At 43.7% G+C, this 25,919-nt stretch overlaps 1 protein-coding gene across 1 annotated transcript in view; it reads left to right on the plus strand.

Moving 5' to 3' along the window:
* The first annotated feature begins 8,765 nt into the window (after positions 1 to 8,765).
* LOC120999125 (probable cation-transporting ATPase 13A5) overlaps positions 8,766 to 25,919 on the plus strand; it is a 286,280-nt gene continuing 269,126 nt past the window's right edge. Inside the window, exons 1-5 of the mRNA XM_040429998.1 lie at positions 8,766 to 8,801; positions 14,753 to 14,926; positions 18,002 to 18,133; positions 20,091 to 20,161; positions 20,248 to 20,328. Coding sequence (XP_040285932.1) covers positions 8,766 to 8,801; positions 14,753 to 14,926; positions 18,002 to 18,133; positions 20,091 to 20,161; positions 20,248 to 20,328 — 494 coding nt within the window. The remainder of the gene's footprint in view (positions 8,802 to 14,752; positions 14,927 to 18,001; positions 18,134 to 20,090; positions 20,162 to 20,247; positions 20,329 to 25,919) is intronic.

Raw genomic sequence — 25,919 nt, forward strand, 5'->3', positions numbered from 1 at the left:
TCCCTCTGAACTCCACTCCTCTTACTCTCTTGTGGGCACCAACGTGACGTCCATCGACCCGTCATCATCGTCACCTTCACTAACAATGACATTAGAGATCTTGGAGTAGGCAGCAACAGCGGGGACCACCCTCCTTGTGCTAATCTGGGTACTCTTGACCCCTACCACCCCTGCAGAATGGCCTGCCTCTTCCTCTGGCTGTTATTTTCAAAATGACCCTGTGACAAATTACCTATAGAAGAGCAGTATTGGTGGAAGCAGGTATATAGAACCCCTTAATGAGTATTTGCTGGAAGCTGGTATATCAAACCCCTTAATCAGTTTATTTTGGGGCAACTGGTATAATACACCAGTTGAAATTAGTTGTTCCAGTAGTGTTTGTACCTCTGTATAGCTGCAGTATCTCAGCAGAACCGCACACAAATGCTGCACATGCACTATATATAAATTATATTATAGGTATATCACACCCCTGCCTCAGTTAGTTTTTTTGAGGGGCAACTGGTATATCACAACAGTTGCAATTAGTTGTTCCAATAGCGTTTGTCCCTCTGTATAGCTGTGGTATATCAGCAGAACTGCACACAAATGCTGCAAATGCACTATATATAAATGATATTACACAGATGTAGCAGGGCTAACACACACACTTTTAACTCAAATTTCTTAACTCATTGCGTTATCTTGAAACAAAAGCCATTGAAAAGCAATTGCTTAACACATTTAGTTGCAGAACCGCACACAAATGCTGCACAATACAAATGCACTATATAGAAAGTATATTATAGGTATATCACACCCCTGCCTCAATCATTTTTGGGAGGGCAACTGGTATATCACACCAGTTGCAATTAGTTGCTCCAATAGCGCTTGTCCCTCTGTATAGCTAAGGTATCTCAGCAGAACCACACACAAATGCTGCACATGCACTATATATAAATTATATTATAGGTATATCACACCCCTGCCTCAATCCGTTTTTTGGGGGTGGAACTAGTATATCACAACAGTTGCAATTAGTTGTTCCAATAGCATTTTTCCCTCTGTATAGCTGCGGTATCTCAGCAGAACAGCGCACAAATGCTGCACAATACAAATGCACTATATATAAATTATATTATAGGTATTTAACACCCCTGCCTCAATCAGTTTTTTTGGGGGGGGGCAATTGGTATATCACACCAGTTGCAATTAGTTGTTTAAATAGCGTTTGTCCCTCTGTATAGCTGCGGTATCTCAGCAGAACCGCACACAATGCTGCACAATACAAATGCACTATATAGAAAGTATATTATAGGTATATCACACCCCTGCCTCAATCATTTTTTTGGGGGGGCAACTGGTATATCACACTAGTTGCAATTAGTTGTTCCAATAGCGTTTGTCCCTCTGTATAGCTACGGTATTTCAGCAGAACCACACACAAATGCTGCACATACACTATATATAAATTATATTATAGGTATATCACACCCCTGCCTCAATCAGTTTTTTGGGGGGGCAACTGGTATATCACACCAGTTGCAATTAGTTGTTCCAATAGCGTTTGTCCCTCTGTATAGCTGCGGTATTTCAGCAGAACCGCACACAAATGCTGCACATACACTATATATAAATTATATTATAGGTATATCACACCCCTGCCTCAATCAGTTTTTTTGGGGGGCAACTGGTATATCTCACCAGTTGAAATTTGTTGTTCCAATAGCGTTTGTCCCTCTGTATAGCTGCGGTATCACAGCAGAACCTCACACAACTGCTGCAGAATATAAATGCACTATAATATACTTTCTATATTAGAAAGTATATTAAAAGTATATCACACCCCTCAGTATATCACACCTATTGATAGCACACCTATACCAGTTAAAAGGACTTTTGTGGCCTTATTAGCTAGCGTTTGGTGTCTCTAACAGTCTGTCTCTGCTCCACACAGCAGCCTCTCCTAACACAGGCAAAAGACTGAATGTAAAATGGCGGGTTTATTTATAGAGTAGGGGGTGTGTCCATGTGCTGAAACATCTCAATTGGCTGTCCTGTCCCACCTGATGGATGTGTCATGGGTCAAAGTTTGGCACAATGCTAAATAATATAGCACCGACGGACATCGCCATATGTTCGCATGTTCGGCGAACTGCAAACAAGCAAAGTTTGCCGGGAAACGACCGCCGGGCGAACCGCAAGGCCATCTCTAATGGGAGGCATGGTTGTGATGTTAGAGAAATACAGTCACCACAGGGGGTACAGTCACCAGAGGGAGACAGAAAAAGTAGCCCAAGTGCATTAGTAAGTTGCAGGGCCTGACAGGGGAAGCACAGGGAAAGAATAAAATTTATATCCAGATAACCCCTTTATGTAATGTAATGTGATGTTATGTCATGTACTGTGAATGTTTTGTATACTCCCAGAATAGCTCTGCATGGTAGTGATAGAGGTAACAAATTTCTGATACAGCCCTTTGCAGTAGTTTGCTCGGTGGTGGCTAGTTTTATCCCTAATTCTAGAGTGTTCTAGGAAAGTCTGAGAAGGGAGGTCAGGGCCGGCCTTAGGTGTTCAGGCGCCCTGTGCGAGCTAACCTTGTGGCGCCCCCCCCCCCCCCCAAAAAAAAAAAAAAAAAAAACACTGCTTGTTGCTGGCATCATGGCATAGGCTGGCTGACTATCCAACCAAGTAGTTACCAGCCCGCACACCTCAAAGGCCCGGCCCGTGTAATGTTATACTTCCCCCGCTTCCGGTCGCACCGGACATGACGTGAGGATGTGTGCAGCGCCGCGCAGGCGCACAACGACAGCTTAGGGAAGTTTCACAGCAGAGTGCGCATGCGCCAGGAGCCTCGCAGGCGGTTAGGGTAGGGAAAAACTATGGGCCAGTGCGCAGGCGCAGTGATCGGATGGATGTTCTCAGCTGGACACCGGCCGACACTGCGCATGCACCGGGAGTCTCACCAGCGGTTAGGGAAGGGAAAAATTACATACGGGCCAGTGCTTTTTCCTTACCCTAACCGCTGGTGAGGCTCCCAGCGCATGCGCAGTGTCGGCCGGTGTCCAGCTGAAAACATCCATCCGATCACCACACCTGTGCACTGGCACATAATTCCCCCCAGTATAATAAACATTGGTGGCGCAGTGCGCCCCCCCAACACCCCAGTATAATAAACATTGGTGGGGCAGTGCACCCCCCCAATATAATAAACATTGGCACAGTGCGCCCCCCCAATATAATAAACATTGGCACAGTGCGCCCCCCCAGTATAATAAACATTGGTGGTGCAGTGCACCCCCCCAACACCCCAGTATCATAAACATTGGTAGCGCAGTGCGCCCCCCCCAATATAATAAACATTGGTGGCGCAATATAATAAACATTGGTGGTGCAGTGCGCCCCCCCTCAATATAATAAACATTGGTGGGGCAGTGCGCCCCCCCCTCAATAAAATAAACATTGGTGGCGCAGTGGGCAGTGCCAATGAGGGTTAAAAAATAAAAAAATAATTAACTCACCTCCTCTAATTGATCGTCTCCTGTTCTTTCTTCAGGACCTGTGGTGACATCACTGTGCTCATCACATGATACATCACATGATCCATCACCATGGTAATGGACCATGTGATGAGCTCAGTGACGTCACCACAGGTCCTGAAGAAAGAACAGGAGACCGGCAGCTGCGCGATCAACTGGAGGAGGTGAGTTAATTTTTTTAATAATTTTTTAACCCTCATTGGCACTTCCCACTGAGCCACCAATGTTTCTTATACTGGGGTGTTGGGGGGGGGGGGGGGCGCACTGTGCCACCAATGTTTCTTATACAAATACAGGAGGCGGGTGCCGGAATCAAATTGCCGGCACCCGACCTTTGTGACAGGGAGCTGCGATCAGCGACAGTTAACCCCTCAGGTACCGCACCTGAAGGGTTAACTCAACTGCAGCTGATCGCAGCTCCCTGTCATAGAGGTCGGGTGCCGGCTATTTGATTCCGGCACCCGCCTCCTGTATTTGTATTACAGGTCAGTTATCTTCATTGGTGGCGCAGTGGCCACAGCCCCTCCCCTCCTCCTCCCGTCTCTCTTCTTATTGGCAGCGGCGGGGGCAGCAGCAGCAGCACAGGGGGAGGGAGAGACTCCTTCTCCACTGCACTGCTGAATAGAACATCGGCGGCGGGGCAGAGAACTATCATCTCCAGCCCTGGCTCATCTCAGTGCCTGCCCCGCCCCGAGGGAGAACACAAGTGCCGCCTCGCCTGCCGCATATTACATTGCGAGCTGTCGGCCGCCCGGCGCCCCTGTTGCTATGGCGCCCTGTGCGGCCGCACAGCCCGCACACCCCAAAGGCTGGCCCTGAGGGAGGTAAAGGTGGAAAGAAGCTATGCCATGTGCTCCTTCTTCTTAAGCCTCACGATTCAAAGATAGATCTCTGTGTGAATTACTGCAGCAAGAAAGATAAGGGAGTGAATTGGGAAACTTAGAACCTGCATGGCTGAGTGAAAAGAGTCCATTAGTAAGGTAGCCACCATTGAGGGCAATACAGACTTTACTGCCATGGAGGGATTACAGTTAATACACACTTAAAGGGAACCTCTCACCAGTTTTATGGTGTCCTAACTAAGGGCAACATAAATAAGTGACTGATTCTCTTAGCACAATGCTGGGTCACTTTCTTTAATTGACCCAGTCAATCTGCCAACATCTTGTATTGAAAAGCTCCAGCTCATAATGATGAGTCCTGAATATTCATGAGCTCCTTACTCTCCCCGCCTACCTGCTGCTGATTGACAGTTATTTTCCATATGACTCAGCAGCAGGTGGGCAGGGGAGTGGCTATAGGTCTGAATTAAAAAAAACGCTGGACTCAAATCAGCTCATTAGCATTCGGCATGTGGCATCTTTGTGTGTATATTATGAGATAACCATCTGTCACACCAGTAAGTGAATACATCTAAGGTACTTTTTAGTAGTTAATTATTGTATATAATTAGTTAGATTATAATCAAATATCCACATGACAGGTTCCCTTTAAGCAACGTCCTGTCCAGATGTATCATTCAGATTGTATGCCACCGTACGGATTACAGGTAGTGATGAGTACAGTTTTCAAATATTTGATTTGGCAGCTTCGCCGAACTTGATCAAGAAATTCAATTCATTACGAACTACTTTGTCACAACGATCACATTGCCACCCCCCCCCCCATTATTGAACCCCTTAGATGCCGTGATCAAAGCTGATTACGGCATCTGACAGCAACATTGAGGCCTTTTAGGGGTTAATCAGGGTTATAAAAATACATACTGTACTTACATCATCCATTTGCTTGCGAATAGGCTGTCACGGCCATCTTGATTGAAGAAACTGCATAAAATATCACACACGGTGACATGTGTAAGGGTCAGCCCCTAGAATACTGTTATTTGCACAGATATCTACAATATGGTGCTACATAGACTGTAATGACTTATTTCAGCCACTAGAGGCCACTGTGGCTCTGAGAATGAGGAAGCTGAACTGTTGCTGAGATGCACAAGAGGTAGGAGGAGCCAGAAGTTTCCGGGGTTTGAGTCCTGGCTAGAGGTGGGGGTGTCCAGAGATCTGTGAGAGGATGGCTGCCATGTTAGGAGCCAAGTAAAGGCTAGTGATGGGACATGGAGCCTGACTGATGGAGTCCTGAGAAGCTGGCTGTGCTGGAGACAGGCCAAGATAGACTCTGAACTGAAGTGCTGCAGCTGTGACCCAGAGAAAGAGACTTCACTGTGTGTTCAAGAAGAAGTGGGACCGTGTAGAGACCCGTACCAGACGATTACCAGCTGGATCCTTCCTGCCAGAGGTGGAGAGCTGCATCTGTTGTGACCAGAGAGAGAAAGACAGACAAGCAAGCGACCGGACCTGGATCCAGACTGCATCTTATGGGATCCAAGAGAATCTGCAGAACTGTGAGTGGCACCGGTGCTGATCTGTGATAGGTTATAGAGACAGGGACTTAGTCAGTGCGCTGTAGAAGCGTCCCCTGGGTAGCAGGGCTAGATAGGAAATAAGTGTGGAGAGTAGCCTGCAAGCTGACTGTTTGCTATTTAGCTTATTCTGTGTCTATGCAAAATCTCATTACCACTGTTGTTGTTTTATGTTCACCTGTTCATACCATTCCTGTCATTGACCCATTGTGCCTCTGGTGCGGTGGTACTGTATTGTTACTCAGCTTTTCCGGCAGTTTCATTTTGCTCCTTAATAAAGCCGGCTTTTGCTTCAGTCTCCTTGTCCGCTGTACTGTACTTAAATCCTGCTTTGCGGTCTCTCCCTCCTCTGACCGCTACACATGTAACGTCATCACATCATCATGCTCGCCAGGTGCAGTGACGTCATCACTGATGATGCCATCGCGCCCCGACGTGGTGACGTCACAACACTCAAATTGCGGGTGGTTTCTTCAATCAAGATTGCCACTGCGGCCTCTCCTCGAGCAAATCGATGAGATAAGTATCTATTTTTTTAACTGCCATTTTAGAAAAAATTGATTTGTTACCACGAAGTGCGAGGCAAATAAAAATTTTCCTGAAATTCAGATCAAAGTCTACTTTATTAACTTAGATTCGCTGAACACTAATTACAGGCATATTGCAAAAGCACTGTTGCCAGCTATAGATTTAACTGAGAGAGACTTTAGCAACATAAAGAGGAAAGAGGGCCATCACTCTTCCCATGATTACCTAAATCCATAAAGTGCTATCTGGGAGAGAATTGCACTGTTTACAGTTTGAACTGTGTTTTACTATAGTTGGATGTACTACAAATCCCATTTTGCACTACAGTAAAATGAGACATTTATTCTTCTACTGTACTTTTGGGCTCGCTGGCCATTGCACTCTACAAGCCCTGCTTTGCACCCATTCAAAGGAGTCCGAGAATGAGGGTGTGCCCTGAGGAAATAACGGGTGCCCCCTCCTTTCACTCATGACCCTAGGGAGCAACGGTAGATATCACACAAATATTTAGACAGCACTCCGTGATGATGATGATGATAATAAATGGTAATTTATTTAATATTATTTCAGCCGGAAACAGTGGTACATCAGTTGCGTGCAACGTTTCGGGCTAACATACGCCGCACAGTGCCGGCTATACACAAGCTTTGGTCCTACTAGTGCCTGATGAAGGGCGTATGTTAGCCCTAAACGTCGCATGCAACTGATGTACCACTGTTTCCGGCTGAAATAATATGAAATAAATTACCACCTATTATCATCATCATCACGGAGTGCTGTCTAAATATTTGTGTGATATCTACAGTTCTTGAGGTGGAGCTACAGAACACAACTCGGACGCGCACCCACCCTTGCCATTTTTTTAAAGTGTTGTGGCCTATTGATTTGAACATAGGGAGCAACGGTGTGAGGACAGACACTGTGATTGACTATGACAGCAAGAGCCACAACCATTCCTATCCTCAGCTCTGGCTCCTTATGGGCTTGCTGTATCAGCATAAGCTGTCTGGCCAGTAGAAATAGTAGTAGTAGCAACAGACCACAGTTCTCCCTAGCTTCCAATAGGTGCCATATACTTATATTATTGAGGACAAAGAGGATGACATTGTGGACTGGATGGGTCACTTCTCCTCTCAGTTATAGTTGTATGATGTTGAGTTCACCTGACACTGTTCCTTGGAGTCAAGGGTAACAATACTCCCATTGCTGCTCCTTTTTGTAGCCCCAGAGAAGCTTTTCAGTCGAACCATCCCTGTTTTTACTGCACCTTCCTATTAGGGTCCATTTACACATCCGTATGTGTTTTGCGGATCCGCAAAACATGGACACCGGCAATGTGTGTTCTCGCATTTTGGGGACTGCGCATCGCGGACAAGAATAGGACATGTTCTATTTTTTTCGGGAACGGAATTGCAGACCCGGAAGAACGGATCCGGAAATGCAGATCCGGACAGCACATAGTGTGGCCCCATAGAAATCAATGGGTCTGCAATTCCATTCCACAAAATGCGGAACAGAATTGCGGACGTGTGAATGGACCCTTAAAGCGACTTCTGTTTTCCTAAGAAGAGGCAACAAAAACCCATGCTCTATGGAACATACTCAAGATAGTCTCCCTGTTAATAACTGGTGTGAGAACGGTTAGCAATTGGACTTCCATGAGGAGGAGTTATACCTGTGATTTTGAATGCATAGTTCAAAGACATTTTACCTCAAGCATTGCATTGTTATATCCGTGTTGGCAGACATACTACTGCATCAGACCATTTATTTCAAATACATTTTACTACTAAATTAAAGTCATAACAGTGCAATTGAAGGCATAGTGTAAAGACATTTTACTGCAAATATTGCTTTGTTATGTCTATGTCAATGACTTGTGTGAGAACAGTCAGCAATTGGACTGGCATGAGGAGGCGTTGCATTGTTATACCTTTGATATTGAATGCATAGTTCAATGACATGTTACATCAAACATTGCATTATTATATCTGTGTTAGCGGACACATTATTGCATCAGACTGTGTATTTCAAAGGCAATTTACTGCTAACATTGCATTTATAGGCATCATAAAAAATGTCTGGAAAATGGAAGAGTGCTACATGAAAGACCCAGGCCTTATCATCCAAGAGTCAGAATGTGGGTAGTAGTGATAGTAGTAGCACCAGCCATCCAGCCATAAGTAGTAGTAGTGGCACTTGTAGCTACACTGGTAGTGGTAGCGGCAGTGGTAGCAACAGTGACACTCAGGGCAAATACAGAGCAGGGAAACAGGAGGAGGACCAAGAAGTTCACGATGACATATCAAAGTCGTATAAAAGTAATAGGAAGGGTGAGGACTATGAAGATGATTTTGTGTTTGACAGGTCCTGGGAGACATATCCGGATATTGAGGAGAAGGTGACATTAAAGGAGAAGTGTAGTGGCCGCAGGGCAATAAAGAACAGATGCAATGTATGGCCAAAACCTTCAGGAAAAATGTCAGGGAACTGGTGATGCTGCTGATACTATGAGTGTAAGCTCAAAACGTGCCAGACCTAGTCCAAGCTCGGCTGCCTCTAGCCCAGGCATCCTCAAACTGCAGCCCTCAAGCTGTTGTAAAACTACAACTCCCACAATGCCCTGCTGTAGGCTGATACCTGTAGGCTGTCCGGGCATGCTGGGAGTTGTAGTTTTGCAACAGCCGAAGGGTCGCAGTTTGAGGATGCCTGCTCTAGCACTATGCGATCAACTAATATATAGTGTTTTTTTCTCCACAAGAACGACACACAAGGGAACAAGGGATTACTCACAATGCCATGCATGCAGCCAATCAGCAGCCAGCCAGACAATCCTGTGATGTCACAGCCCTATAAATAGCCTCAGCCATCTTGGAGTCAGCCATTTTCCAGTGTACTTAGTGCAGGGAGAGATGTTAGCAGGCACTGGGGACAGTGCTAGGAAAGACTTGAAAACTTATACAGTATTTTGCTCAATAGAAGTTCAGGGAAAAAGCTTTAGAAGTGTAGGGAAAGGATAGGGAGGAATTATTACACAGTATTGAATCAGAACAGGGTTCAATAGGGGTGTTTACAGCCTGGGTAATAGGAACAATCCTATTACACCTTGCTGCACTGACTGGGGATCCAAATTGCCATTATACTGCTGCTCATTTCCGGTTTGCAATACCTCTGTAATTCCAGCAAACCCCATTATTGTTATTGGGGTCTTATTAGCGCTTGTGCAGTGCAGTTATATATATATATATATATATATATATGTTCTAAAGCCTTTTTTTTGGTGTGTATTAGTGGGGAAAAAGAGATAGACCTTATTAGCCGTTGTGTGGTGGAGTGAGAAAATTACAACCCTTTTTGGCGTGTATTAGTGGCAAAAAAATATATTCTTTGCGTTTCACGGCCGCAGTTATATGTTCTAAAGGCTTTTTTTGTCGTGTATTAGTGGGGAAAAAAGGGGCTTATTAGCCGTTGTGTGGAGAAGTGAGAAAATAAAAGCCCTGCTTGCGTAGTGACAGCCGAATTGTCACCATTTGGAAGAGGGATGACTACTGGTTCTCCAAAAGGTTAGACCCTCGCTACCAGTCCAAAATGGGGGCATTTTTTTTACACCCGCTGAGAGGGAGGACAAACTGAAGTACTATAGAGACATCCTATGTAGTCAGATTAAAAAGTACAAGTAAATATAACATGATGACAGGAGATCCAATAAAATAGCACTGCTGGACAATTCCTAACCTTCCTGAGTCACAGGTAAACAAGTGTAAACAAAATTCATAAGGCAAGAAACATTAGTTAAAATTACTATTACGAATGAGCACAGTGGAATTAATGCCTAGAGATAGGATAGGAATTAGTGACAAACTAGGGTGAGATAACCACCTCAAAATAGACTCCGATCCTGTATAAGGAATGGTACATAGTGAAGTTAATGCTCAATAAGTGAAAAGTAAAGTGCAGAAGAAGCCTGAGGGGATAGCTACTGCTTTACCATTCTTATCCTGGTATGTGACCTGTTCAGATTCGGTTTGGCCATTTAGTTATACTCATTGCACTTTACTTTTCACTTATTTATTGAGCATTAATTTCACTATGTACCATTCCTTATACAGGATCGGAGTCTATTTTGAGGTGGTTATCTCACCCTAGTTTGTCACTAATTCCTATCCTATCTCTAGGCATTAATTCCACTGTGCTCATTCGTGATAGTAATTTTAACTAATGTTTCTTGCCTTATGAATTTTGTTTATATTTGTTTACCTGTGACACAGGAAGGTTAGGAATTGTCCAGCAGCGCTATTTTACTGGATTCCCTATCATCTTGTTATATTTACTTGTCCTTTTTAATCATGATTAATAAAATCAATTATTATACTAGGAAATAATTTTCACTCATTTTTTGATGGGAAGAGATATATTTATTGAGTGTTCCTAAGAGGTTTGGTGAGATTGTTGTTGGATCTCGTTTTGTGCACCTCCACACCATGTCACCTTGCCGCTCTGTGGTCTCCTGATGCTGCTGCCTGCTCCACACTATGTCACCTTGCCACTCTGTGGTCTCCTGATGCTGCTGCCACCCCCACACTATGTCACCTTGCCACTCTGTGGCCTCCTCATGCTGATGCTGCCACCTACACGCTCTGTCACCGGGTCACTCTGTGGTCTCATGATGCTTCTGGCACTCCACACTATGTCACCTTGCTACTCTGTGGTCTCCTGATGCTGCTAGCACCTCCACACTATGTCACCTTGCCACTCTGTGGTCTACTGATGCTGCTGCTACCTCAGCACTATGTCACTTTGCCACTCTGTGACCTCCTCATGCTGCTGCTGCCACCTCCACACTATATCATTGTACCACTCTGTGGTCTCCTGATGCTACTGCTACCTTTACACTATGTCACCTTGCCACTCTGTGGTCTCCTGATGCTGCTGCCACCTCCACACTATGTCACCTTGCCACTATGTGGTTTCCTGATGCTTCTGCCACCTCCACACTATGTAATTGGGCCACTCTTTGGACTTCTCATGCTGTTTCCACCCTCTCCACTTCATGACTGGGCCACTATTTTTCCTTTTTTGGCCTGGTTGACATCATCATTTATTTGACCCTTCTTCTGATCTGTTAGAATGAAGGGAAAATGAGACACACAATGGATCCTGTCTGTGTAGCAGCTTTAAGGCCTGTATAGTCCCATCAGAATTGGTTTATAATTTGGTAGCCAAAAGCAGGAGTGGGTACAAAACACAGAAGACATGCAAATATTACATTCACATGTCATCTCTGTTTTGGATACACTCCTGTTCTTTTTTGGCATTAGCTGATGGATTACTGACCAAATGCTGACCGAGTGAAGGCAGATGCTCAACAGACAAGATCCATTTTTTGGGGGTTATTGTTCGGATGGATCAGAGGAAGGGCAAAATAATCAGTGACGTCAACACAAACTTACTGCTGACACCCTCTCCACTCTGTCAGGGTGGTTCTATTTGTATGAGTGTTTAATAGAACAGGTTCTGTAGACATCTATGTGGAATCAGCTGAGGATGGTGCAAAAGAAGTGCGCTCTTTCACGCTATAGTAGGATCTTGGGCCTCTGCGCGTTTCTTTATACCTGACGCTAGCATCGACCTGTAAGGCCCTCTTTCACACGACCATTTTTATTTTACGTTTACGGGCTGTTTTTTGCGTTTCGTATATGGTCCGTATACAGAACCGTTCATTTAAATGGTTCCACAAAAAAACAGAATGTACTCCGTATGCATTCCGTTTCCGTATTTCCGTTTTTCCGTTCCGTTGAAAGATAGAACATGTCCTATTATTGCCCGCAAATCACGTTCCGTGGCTCCATTCAAGTCAATGGGTCCGCAAAAAAAATGGAACACATACGGAAATGCATCCGTATGTCTTCCATATCCATTTTGTTTCTGCGGAACCATCTATTGAAAATTGTATTCCCAGTCCAATTTTTTCTATGTAATTACTGTATTCTGTATATGCCATACGGAAAAACAGAATGGAATAACGGAACAGAAACGGAAACACAACGGATCTGTGAAAAACGGACCGCAAAACACTGAAAAAGCCATACAGTCGTGTGAAAGAGGCCTAAGGTTGAGTTCACACTTGAGTTATTTGGCCACATAACTGCCCAAAGAAGTGGCGACGCCCATCATCTGCGTATCATACTGACTCATAGTATTGTTTCACTACCACAGCAGACTCACTATGCGTGTTGCTGCAAGACACAGTGTTCTTAACCACTATACAGGCTTTCTGCAGCCAGGAAATAGCTGTTTTTTAACTCGATTCGCCACAAATTAATTCGGATCGAATCTTTTTGGAAAATTAGGCAAACAGACCGAATTGAATTTTTGAGAAATTCGCCCATCTCTAATTAAAATATCCGACCTCCGATGAGGCGAAGTAAATTAGCGAAGTCCCACGAGACTTCGTTGAATAACTTTGTAATTGATTTGTAAACTGAAAAAACAGGTTAAAACTTTGTCGAGTTCGGGTCCAAGTTTTAAACTGTTTTTTCAGAGTGCTATAAAAATGCAAATTGCGCAATCGCTTGGTGCAAGCGAGTGAAAATGACTTTTTGACGCCAGAATTCTGAAGTGAAGGTATGATAAATCAGGGCCATTGTCTTTGTTGAAACCCATCATAGTACTTTTAAATGCAGTAATTTGCCCTACATTCCAGCCTTTCAGATATTAAAGTAATATCCACTCAGGAATTTTGAGGTCAGAATGCAACTAAACATGTTCAAACTTGCTATACAATGTATTTAACATTTGCTGCCACTCTGGGTCTTAATTAACTTCATAGTACAGTGTGAATTATGTTTATTTATTAATTCTTTAATCAAATAGAAGAATCTTTTACTCTATTCCATGACTGAAATATTAGCATTACTTGTAAATATTCATGTTATACAGTAAAGACATACAATGATAAGTTTGCAAATATTCTTGATTTTCCTCGCACCATACACACAGCAGGAGGATACCTATAACTTTACAAGTTTATTCTACTACTTACATGACAATAAATGCATGGAATATTTTAAGTATTTATACAATTGACTGTTTATATCTGGTTGGGCATATGCTGTAGATCAGGGATCAGCAACCTTCGGCACTCTAGCTGCTGTGAAACTACAACTCCCAGCATGCAAACATGGCCGGCTGCTCTGACAACTCACATAGAAGTTAATAGAGCATTCTGGAAGTTGTAGTTTCAGAACATCTGGAGTGCCGGAGGTTGCTGATCCCTGCTGTAAATGCACTGATTTCTTTTTTAGGGTAGAACACAGTCAAGTGAAGAGTCAGACTCTGATACTCTGAATGAGGAAGAGTGTTTCATGTAAAAGTAGCTGCTACATCAACCCTTATTAGAATCTTAAAGTGTAACTGTCGTTCTATTTTCATTTTTGTATAGTATAGGGGCAGTGATTTAATTACTGAAATCGTGCATTTCTATTCGAAAAATAGCTCTAAAGTGGCCCATTTTGAGCCTTAGCAACGCTTCTCTGTCTTCTGTTTACATAACACAGTCAGTGTTAGCAAGTCTCCACTGTTATGTAAACAGAAGACAGAGGAGCGTTGCTAAGGCTTAAAATAGGCCACTTTAGAGCTAATACCACTTTACTGCAGTTAACTCATTCTAATCCTGCCTATAATGATCTCACCTCTGTGTACAGATAAAACAGGTTCCACCATTCACAATAGGTGATTGTCAACACTTATCTACTCTTTTCTTGTACAATGAAACCTTTGCACAGGTTACAGAACATGCTTAGAAAAATGTCCTGTAGAAGTCAATGAGGTCCCCTCCAACCATTATGTCTATGGCTCATGTGGCTGCCATAAAGTAATTTATTTTAATGATTTGTAAATACTGAACAGTTCCGGCAAGATGGCGACCCCCCATAATCATGTTCAGAAAATGAAATAAAAAAAATCTACAATCAGAAAATAAAAACATTACAAAAAAGGAGATGTGTTGCTATCTGGTTTTAACTGGCAGATAACATTTTTGGTGACACATTTCCTTCAAGTCAGAAAGAGGAGAGATTTAAATGTATAAATTACATTATCTTGAATTTTCTCCCCCACAAAAAAATATATCACTCTAGTCAACGTATCCTTCCCTATAACATGCTGCCTGCAGATTGCACTGCATTTTATGGTAACAGGTCCTCTTTAAATATATATGTTAATTCAGGGGTTTACAGTGTAACAGCCCAGTTTTACGTTATTCTTCTATTATTTTTATTTTTAGGAAATATTTGGATTCAAATCAGAGAGGTGGAGGAAAGTTCTGTGTCTTCTGGGTTACATGTTTTCTATAGGACTCCTTAAGTTACTCTTTTATTGGAAGCCAGAGCTGGATGTTTGGTGTCACTGTGTTCCATGCAATTTAGCAGACGCTGATACGATCTTGCTACGAACAACTGTGAGTACAGTGTATTGTCAGTTATGAAATTACTATGAATAGTATACATTTATTGCACTATAGTACAAAAAGAGAAGTAATTCCCAGGCCAACTTTTTTTGATTGGTACATATTTTGGCCCAAAGCTTCTACAGGCTAGTATTTATGGCGAATATTCTTATTTTAAATTTTTATTGCGAATATCGGCACTTCGAGAATTTGCGAAGATCTAGAATATAGTGCTATATCTTCGCAATCGCGAATATTCTAGATTTTTTTTTATCAGTAGCCTCACTACTTCTTGCTTGTAGGCCAATGAGAAGGCTGCAATATCTTTGTCTGAGCTTAGTAACATCCCTAGCAACCAATAGGAAAGTTGCCTACCCCTTACTATATAAGATCCTCCCCAGCAGCCATTTTCTGCAGTTTTTTTTTTTTTTTTTGCAGTTCTGAGAGAGAGCAGTGTCATTGCTGTACTCTGTGCATTGCTGAATCATCTGGATCCTTATTCAATTACATTAGATAGTTAGTTAGCTCATATATATATAATACAGATAGTTAGTGGGAGATAGTCAGTGTAGGTTATATCCTGATATAGTGTAGCAGATAGGTTCCAGTGCAAGTTGTTAGGTAGTGTGATAGGAATTACAGTTTCTCTGCTGTCCATGCATACATGCTACAGACATAGTGCTTTCACAACAATACTTAGTGCACCAATCAGTAATATCTACTCAGACCTGATAAAATATGAAGTTGCATGTATTATATGCGCATCATTAGTGCTGATTTGCGCAATCGTGAATATATTGGAGCACTCTATTTGCATATAAAGCTATTGTTCTGCCATACATGCGAAATGTAATAAAAAACAGTGCTGTAATGTAAAATTACTTAGAGCGATCAGGAGTTCTTCCTCACAGTCACGAAAGTTGCTGCCAACCATTTTCTCCAGTCTCAGGAAACTTCTAGCAGCTTGAAAAATTTAGCAAAAGTAAGCCACGCCTGTATTGCGCGCGCAATGCGAACATATTACATTGCCAATTTTCGCAATCAAGAAAATACTGACTGGAGATCATGAATTCTAGAATTTGCTAATTTATGGCGAATGTTAGGCCTAAAATTCGCAAAATATCGTGAAAACGTATATTGCCTATGCTGCTCATCACTACTACAGGCTACCAATATCTGTTGCTTGAAAAAGACTATGCAGCTATGTCGCACTTACTTGGTGAATAAACCACTACTATAAAAAGAGGCAAGGAGTGCTACAGTTTCTTCTTTTTCAATTGTTGGCTGGGGCCAACACTGCAAGCATTGCCACTTATTGGATCTGGAAATATACGGTAGTGTTTCTATTGCATTTCTTTTATGAATAAACATTTTTGGCACTATATTACAAAAAGAGAAGTAATGCCCAGGCCAACTTTTTAATGATTGGTACATACAGTCAGGTCCATAAATATTGGAACATCGACACAATTCTAACATTTTTTTCTAACATTTACATCCAAATCAGGTGAACGGCGTAGGAATTACAACAGTTTGCATATGTGCCTCCCACTTGTTAAGGGACCAAAAGTAATAGGACAATTGGCTTCTCAGCTGTTCCATGGCCAGGTGTGTGTTATTCCCTCATTATCCCAATTACAATGAGCAGATAAAAGGTCCAGAGTTCATTTCAAGTGTGCTATTTGCATTTGGAATCTGTTGCTGTCAACTCTCAAGATGAGATCCAAAGAGCTGTTACTATCAGTGAACAAGCCATCATTAAGCTGAAAAAAAACAAAACAAACCCATCAGAGAGATAGTAAAAACATTAGGTGTGGCCAAAACAACTGTTTGGAACATTCTTAAAAAGAAGGAACGCACCGGTGAGCTCAGCAACACCAAAAAACCCGGAAGACCACGGAAAACAACTGTGCTGGATGACCGAAGAATTCTTTCCCTGGTGAAGAAAACAACCTTCACAACAGTTGGCCAGATCAAGAACACTCTCCAGGAGGTAGGTGTATGTGTGTCAAAGTCAACAATCAAGAGAAGACTTCACCAGAGTGAGTACAGAGGGTTCACCACAAGATGTAAACCATTGGTGAGCCTCAAAAACAGGAAGGCCAGATTAGAGTTTGCCAAATGACATCTAAAAAAGCCTTCACCGTTCTGAAACAACATCCTATGGACAGATGAGACCAAGATCAACTTGTACCAGAGTGATGGGAAGAGAAGATTATGGAGAAGGAAAGGAACTGCTCATGATCCTAAGCATACCACCTCATCAGTGAAGCATGGTGATGGTAGTGTCATAGCGTGGGCATGTATGTCTGCCAATGGAACTGGTTCTCTTGTATTTATTGATGATGTGACTGCTGACAAAAGCAGCAGGATGAATTATGAAGTGTTTCGGGCAATATTATCTGCTCATATGCAGCCAAATGCTTCAGAACTCATTGGACAGCGCTTCACAGTGCAGATGGACAATGACCCAAAGCATACTGCAAAAGCAACCAAAGAGTTTTTTTAAGGGAAAGAAGTGGAATGTTATGCAATGGCCAAGTCAATCACCTGACCTGAATCTGATTGAGCATGCATTTCACTTGCTGAAGACAAAACGAAAGGGAAAATGCCCCAAGAACAAGCAGGAACTGAAGACAGTTGCAGTAGAGGCCTGGCAGGGCATCACCAGGGATGAAACCCAGCGTCTGGTGATGTCTATGCGTTCCAGACTTCAGGCTGTAATTGACTGCAAAAGATTTGAAACCAAGTATTAAAAAGTGAAAGTTTGATTTATGATTATTAGTCGGTCCCATTACTTTTGGTCCCTTAACAAGTGAGAGGCACATATGAAAAACTGTTGTAACTCCTACACCGTTCACCTGATTTGGATGTAAATACCCTCAAATTAAAACTGACAGTCTGCAGTTAAAGCACATCTTGTTCGTTTCATTTCAAATCCATTGTGGTGGTGTATAGAGCCAAAAATGTTAGAATTGTGTCGATGTCCCAATATTTGGACCTGACTGTATGTTGCCTCAAGGCGTCTACGGGCTACCAATATCAGTCTTTTACTTTGTGTCTATCTGTCCTACAATCTTTCTGCAGGGAGAACTTAAAGACTACATAAAGAAGTTGGTCATCCAGGTCAGACTTAACAGAACAATGAAACCTGGGTATCCAGTTATTAGTGATGCAAATTCAATTATAAGCAGATCCATAATGGAGCCAGAAGGGAAGGTAAATTTGCCCTGTCTGAACAGCAATGCTAATTATGATAATGATGGTGTAAACTCCAGAGCGGAGCAAGTGCCATAGCTAATGGGTGCTTGCTGTTTAACACAGTATAAACCTAAGACTAATTTCTGATATAGGCATTAATGCCGATTGCAGCCATTTAACCCCTCAGGTGGCATGGTCAAATTTTACCACATCTGAAAGGTCAAAAAAAACTAGAACTGCGTGCTTCCTGAGCAGGAACATCTCACTCTGGCTGAGATTGGGGACCAAGGCGTTCCATTGAAGTAATAAGTCAGAGTCTGCACAAGGCTTCTAGGTTTATTGCTGGCATATTCCAATTCAGGCCTGCAGGTGACAGCACTGTATTGGTATAGACTGATTTTTGTATATTGTAATGGATAAAATTCCATTACTTTATACAAATTGCAATCTAATGATTGCATGTTGGGGGTCACATGGGACCTAAAAAAATATAAATATATATATTTTTTAAATATCTTAAAATTAAAATCACCCCTCATTCTGCAAAATGTAAATAAAAATAAACAGTAAAAAAACTAAACATTATAGGTAGTGATGAGCGAATTTCAGGATAAATTTGATTCACCACAAAGACGAATTTCCTTGTGCTTCGCAGTAGCGAATCGATTTAAACTGAAATTGTGTAAAAAAATAAAATAATACCCACCTGATCCATTTGGTCACGACGGACTAGCCGCCACCATCTTGCTTAAAGATCTCGGCAGAAATCCTGTACAAGGTAACATATGATGACGTCATCTTGGGCCACGTGATATTTTGCGTCAGACCCTCAAGCAAGATGGCGGCTGGCCCGTTGCGAGCAAATTTATCAGGTAAGTATTATTATTATTTTTTATTTTACACTCTCTTATTTATATCAGATGGCGCGAATATTCATGAAAGCGGCATCTGAAGGGTACAATAACAGGGAGCGGCACAATCGCCACTCTCTGTCATTGCACTCACTACTTACAAAGAAATGTGCTTTGTGATGAAGTAATTAGTCACAAAGCAGATTTTTTTTTTAAATTTGGCAAAGCAGCTGAATCAAATTTTTTAATACTTCATTCATCACTAATTATAGGTATTGCTGCACACAAAAATGCCTGTACTATTAATATTAAAACATTTATCCCATATGGTGAATGGTGTAACAAAAAAAAAATCAATATTGCCCATTCACTTCGATTTCCACAAAAAAAGATGGCATTAATAAAAACAACAGCTACAACTTCACATAGCTCTATAAATGTAGCTATATACAAAAGTTATGGGGGTTAGAACATAGCATTAAAAAAAAATATTTAAAAGTTTTTATTTTTTTTTCAGTATTAAAACACAAGAAAAACTATAAAAATATTGTATTGCCATAATTATACTGACCTGGAGAATAATGGAAATGTTAGTTTTACTTCATCGTGAACCGTAAAAACAAAATCCATAAAAATGTGGCGGAATTGCATCCTTTTTTCTATTTCCACTGTATTTGGAATTTTTTTCCACCTTTCCACTAGATAATAAAACAAAGTTATGTCTCTGGGAAGGCAGGGAGTTAAAAAATAAAGCCACAAAACAGGAAATTGTTATGTCAGGATGGTGTTAAAGTGTATCTCCCAGATATAAATTAAAAAACAATTGCTGTACCACTTAACACAGTAGCAAAGTGCATTTCCTTATAGAAATACAAAAGCATAGGCACCCATGCTGTAAAGTCCAATTATTAGTTGGAAAACATTAACTGTGCACCCCTAAGCTCCTCTCTCCAAGAATGATTGTGTTTAAAAAAAATAAAAAAAAAAGGATTGTCCTGATGAAACAATAACATTTAAGGCACATGATAAGGAAATGTGCCATAGCTAAAGATATTTTAAATATATTAAAAGTCCCTTTACTTTACTATATATTTTTTACTGATATTTATGATTTATGCAATTAGGTGAGATACATTCAAGTACAAAAAATTCGTTATGTCTGGATCCCTTCTGAGAGCAAGTTTGTGAAAACTGGGTAAGCACCATAGACCAGACAGAAGATATTTAAAAATATATTATATCAATCCATAAAATATGTCATGCATGCTATTGTCTTTTTAGTATTCTGGAGGAAAGCCTCTCTTGCTCAGACATACACTCAAAATACGGTTTTGGCCTAAGTAAAGAAGAACAGGAAGTCAGGTAAAACACCCCATAATATTTACCAGTTTGATTCTTCAGTTTAAAATATGAATTCCCTTACGTCCTCAACAGCAGCACAGATGGGGTTAACTGCCCCTGTGGACTGGTAGGACCGGCGGAATTTTAATGAGCCCAAGAACCAATAAACGATCTTCAGCTCCCTGAAAGGGAGAAGATCACCCCCCAGCCCACCGTGTTTTTTTCTGTCCTCTGGACAGGTGGACTGGCGTGTCGCTCCCTCTCTGGGAGCTGAAGATTGCTTAGGGGTTCTTTTCCCCTCCTTAAGCTTAGCTCGCTTACTATGGATCTCAGTGCCTTTATTTTAGGCCTGATCATGGCGATTTCGGTCTGGGGTACCGTCGGGGAGGGGGGCGTCCCCTCCCCTCTTCTCTCATCATCTGTAGACGGTGCTCCGTCCCTCCGTTACCGCATGTGTGCGGCGCTATGGGCGCCGCCATTTTCCGGAAGTGACGCGCCCTAGGTGCGCTACGTCACTTCCGGTTTTCCGAAGCTTTGCGGTGATGTATAAAACTCACCTTTCTTTTAAACTGGCTCCCTAGAAGGACATCCTGGACTTAGGATTAGTCTGGGGAGACAATTTTCGTATAGGTAGAGCCAGTATAGGCTCTGGTTTTTCTACAAGAGAAAAAAAAAAAAAAAAGGGAGTGGTGCTGATCTCGTTTCAGGAACCCGCCCATTGGGCGGGGCTTCCTCCTTTTAAGCGCCCAGAGCCCATCAGTCAGTGCTCTGGTTGCGTTGCTTTCACAAGTTAGCTCCAGAGCTCTCCTGTGCTTTGTGATATTCCTGCAGTATTGCTTTGCTTGGGTTTTGTACTTCCTCTTCTTTCAGCTCTATTTCTTCTAGTGCTGGTGGGCCCCCTTAAGGTCTGGTTTTCTCCACCTCCTGATATTGTAGGTGTTATGACCTGTTTTGTTTCTTCCATTACAGACTATGGCTTCCCCTAAGGAGCAGGATCAGCGGAAAGCTGGGGCCAAGAGGAAGCATTTGGCATGTTACGAATGTAACACACCCCTAGATGACAGCTGTCCTTACTCCAGATGTGAGAGTTGTCGCACGGCATCCACGGATCCCACGATGCAGGAGATGTTCCAATGGACCAAGACATACGTGGATGATTCCATCAAGGGAGTAGTTCAGCTGCTTAATGAGAGGCTACCAGGTCCCTCTCAGACTCCCATGGAGGTGGTCGCACCGGTCGAAAAACCTACCCCCTGTTCAGTGGGGTCTTCTTCTTCTGAGGAAGAAGAATCTACTTCTTGCTTTTTCCCTACAGAAAAGACGCAGAAGTTACTCAAGTCCATCAGGTCGGGGGACCAGGATGTTGACATGGGGGAGTCCTCCGATCCCGCCGGTCGGACACAGCGTGTCTTTAGAGCGGATGAGACCCTCCTCTCTGTGATGGGCACAGAGTGCAAAAATCCTGAGAAGGGTCCAGTGCTTACCAGAAAATTCAGACTCATGTACCCGATGGCTAAACCCTTGGTGGAATCGTGGGGTTCCGTTCCCAAGGTGGACATGGCTATAGCCAAGTTGTCCCGGCGCACTCTAGTCCCTGCAGACGATGGGTCTAGCCTGCAGGACCCTCTAGACCGGAGGGCAGAGTGCACCCTTAGGAGGGGTTACGTGGCGGCCGCTGCCTCCGCATCTACTTCCATTGCGGCCACTGAGGTAGCCACCTATCTACGCTCTAGGCTTAATCAAATCCAGACGGATGTGGACCAGAGCGTATCAAGAGACGACATCCTGGCAGCCTTCAAGTCAGCCAACCTGGCTATGGACTTTTTAGTTGATTCCTCCCAGATGCAGCTGAAGCTGGCCGCCAAAACTATGGCCCTAGTTTCAGCTGCCCGCAGACCACTCTGGCTGAAACCGTGGATCGCGGATAACGCATCCAAGTTTAACCTTTGTGGGCTCCCCTTCGAACCAGATAGGTTATTCGGGTCCGAATTGGACAAAATAATGGAGGGGCTCTCCGATAAAAAAGGGAAGAGCCTCCCCCAGCAGCCCTTTCGGGGACGCCCCAGACAGGAAAAGAAGGGCGGAGGTCGTCCTGGGCAGCAGTCTAGGCGCAGAGATTGGGGGGGGCCGTCTCGTAAATATCCGAGACGCCCCCGCAAACCCACCAGGGAGGCAAAACCCTCCTGACTATGGGCCTCCTCGAGGCTCTTGGATAAGCCCTGCTGCCCCTGCAGTGTCTCCTCTAGATTTTCCCGTACCCCTCCCCCAGATTCCCGTGGGGGGCCGTCTTACCCATTTCAAAGACTCTTGGAGCCGGTTGATTGCAGACCCCTGGGTCCAGGACATAGTTTCCGCCGGGTACCGGGTAGATCTTATCTCTCTCCCCCCAGAGAGATTCATCGCCACACGAAACTTCGGGTCTGCCAAACAGGTGGTCCTAGAATCTTACATTCAGGACTATATTTCCAAGGGAGCCCTAGAGGAGGTACCGGCAGGGGAGAGGGGCCTAGGGATTTATTTATTTACCAGTGTTCCTGGTTCCCAAGAAGACAGGAGATCTCTGGATGATCATCGATTTGAGATTCCTCAATCGATTTATAAGGAAAACAAGGTTTCGCATGGAAACCATAAGGTCAGTCAGCCATATCCTCAATCCTGGGGACGTCATGGCTACTCTGGACCTCAAGGATGCGTACCTTCACATTCCGATCCATTCCGCTTCCCGGAAACTCCTCAGGATCGCGGTCCAGATTTCAGGGGTTGCAGGCACTTTCAGTTCGCCGTGCTTCCCTTCGGAATCTCTTCTGCCCCCCTCATCTTCACCAAGGTGGTGGTTTCGGTGGTGGCAGCTTTGAGACTCCAAGGACTGACTATTATTCCTTATCTGGACGATTGGCTTTTCATAGCCTCTTCAGTTCCGATCCTTACCCACCATCTTCAGGTCGCAGTCTCTTTTCTCTTCCGCCTCGGCTGGATTATCAACTGGCAGAAGTCGAATGTGAGCCCATCGACTTCAATCCATTACTTAGGATTCGTGGTCGACTCTGTGGAGATGTCCCTCCGGTTGACTCCAGAAAGGAGAGCGCGGATTCAGGACCTGGCAAAGGTCCTTTATGTCCCTCGTCGAGTCTCTATCCGGACTCTCATGAAGATGCTGGGGCTCATGTCAGCGGCTGCGGATGCGGTCCCTTGGGCGCTATGGCACCTCCGTCCTCTTCAGTCGGAGGTCTTACACCTATGGAACGGCAGCCCTGCGGGGCTAGATTCCCTGTGCTCCCTGTCCGGTCAAACCCGAAATTCCCTCAGATGGTGGTTTCAGCTACTAGCAGGGAAGTCTATGACCCAACCAGCTTGGGTCATATTGACTACAGACGCGTCCCTTGTAGGCTGGGGCGCTCACCTGGACGGATCCCCAATTCAGGGATCTTGGTCTCCTCTGGAGCGGTATCTTTCCTCTAATCTTCGCGAGATGCGAGCTATCCGGCTAGCCCTCCTTCACTTTGCGCCTCAGATCCGGGGCAAAGCAGTGAAAGTCCAGTCAGACAATATGACTGCAGTTCTCTATATAAACAAACAGGGAGGCACAAGATCATTGCCCCTTCTGTCAGAGATCGGGGTAATTCTTCGGTGGGCAGAGCTGAACCTTTCCCATCTATCTGCCGTTCATATTCGAGGCTCCCTCAATATGATAGCGGACCGCTTAAGTCGAGGATTACCGACCATGGAGTGGTCTCTGCATCCGGAGATCTTCAGGCAGCTAGTTCACAGATGGGCTATGCCAGAAGTGGATCTCATGGCAACCAGGTTCAACGCCAAGGTGATGAGGTTCTGTTCCCTCTACAGGGAAGACAACCCCCTGGCGATAGATGCTCTGTCAATACCGTGGAGGTTCAGGCTGGCTTACATCTTCCCTCCCTTTTCCATGATACCGAGGGTATTGATGAAAATCCGTCAGGATCAGGCCTCGGTAATAGCCATCATACCGTTTTGGCCCAGAAGATCCTGGTTTACCCAGCTCATTCAGATGAGTCGGGGACAATACTGGAGACTCCCCCCGGAGCAGACCCTGGTGTCGTGGGACACTCACCTCTGCCCAGATCTGCACAGGTTCAACCTGACAGCCTGGAGGTTGATCAGTCCCTTCCCAACATAGAAGGGCTTTCCGAGTCGGTCCTGAGAACTTTGTCGCATTCCCGAGCAGAGTCTACAAAGAAGGCCTACTCCAGGATCATGAGAATCTTCGAGGCATGGTGTGATTCCAGACAGGTGGCGTCTGCAGATCCGCCCCTTCCTGCGATACTTCAATTTCTTCAGGATGGATTAGATAGAGGCCTATCTCCAGCTACCTTGAAGGTACAGGTTTATGCCATCTCGGCCTGTCTCAACAGGCCACATTCTCGGGACCCACTTATCAAACGCTTCCTGAAGGGAGCTGAAAGACTAAAGCCTACTATACTGAAACCTATCCCCCAGTGGGATCTTTCAGTAGTGCTCAGGGGGCTAGCATCTCCCCCCTTCGAGCCCTTGAAGGAGGTACATTTTAAATTTTTGACTTTAAAGATGGTCTTTCTTCTGGCTATAGCTTCAGCCAAAAGAGTTTCTGAATTGCAGGCTTTCTCCGCAATTTACCCGTACATTATTTTTCTACAGGATAGAGTACTCCTGAAGTTTTTACCTTACTTCAGGCCTAAGGTGCCTACTTTCCAGAACATCAATCAGGTAATATCTTTACCAGTTTTGTTTACAGCCTCCTCCTCTGATACTCCAGCTAGAGACCCGCTGGATATTTCAAGATGCCTCCAGATCTATGTGGATAGATCTAGTGAGTTCAGGATAGATGAGAATCTTCTTATCCTGTTTGCCGGTAAGTCTAAAGGCCGTAAAGCGTCTAAAGCCACCATTAGTCGCTGGATCAAGGAGGCCATTATGGAAGCTTTCGTCTCCCAATCCTTAGATCCTCCTGAGTTTGTGAGGGCCTATTCTACTAGGGCGGTCTCCACCTCGGTTGCGGAGAGAAGACTCCTCCCCTTAGAGTTGATCTGTAAGGCGGCCTCCTGGAGCTCTGAGTCAACCTTCATCTCCCATTATAGGATAGATGCTAGGATGGCAGAGTTTTCGGCTTTTGGGCAGACTGTTCTTAGTTCTGCCAGGCATGAGGACCCTCCCTAGGGGATTCTTCTTGCTATCTCCCCATCTGTGCTGCTGTTGAGGACGTAAGGGAATCGTTAATTTCTAACGATAATTTGTTTTCCCTTAGTCCTAACAGCAGCACACAAATATCCCACCCTAAATACATTATGCTTGTTAAAAACACGGTGGGCTGGGGGGTGATCTCCTCCCTTTCAGGGAGCTGAAGATCGTTTATTGGTTCTTGGGCTCATTAAAATTCCGCCGGTCCTACCAGTCTACAGGGGCAGTTAACCCCATCTGTGCTGCTGTTAGGACTAAGGGAAAACAAATTATCGTTAGAAATTAACGATTTATCTTTAATTGTTTTGCTAGTTTCATGTAATTAAACTGATTCATTGAATAATGAAAGTTGATGTATCAATTTCTGTCATTTTATACAGTAAATGTGTATAAATCATGTTTTTATGTTTAACATATTTGTA

Source organism: Bufo bufo, chromosome 4, assembly GCF_905171765.1.
Source record: "Bufo bufo chromosome 4, aBufBuf1.1, whole genome shotgun sequence".
Classification (NCBI taxonomy): Eukaryota; Metazoa; Chordata; class Amphibia; order Anura; family Bufonidae; genus Bufo; species Bufo bufo.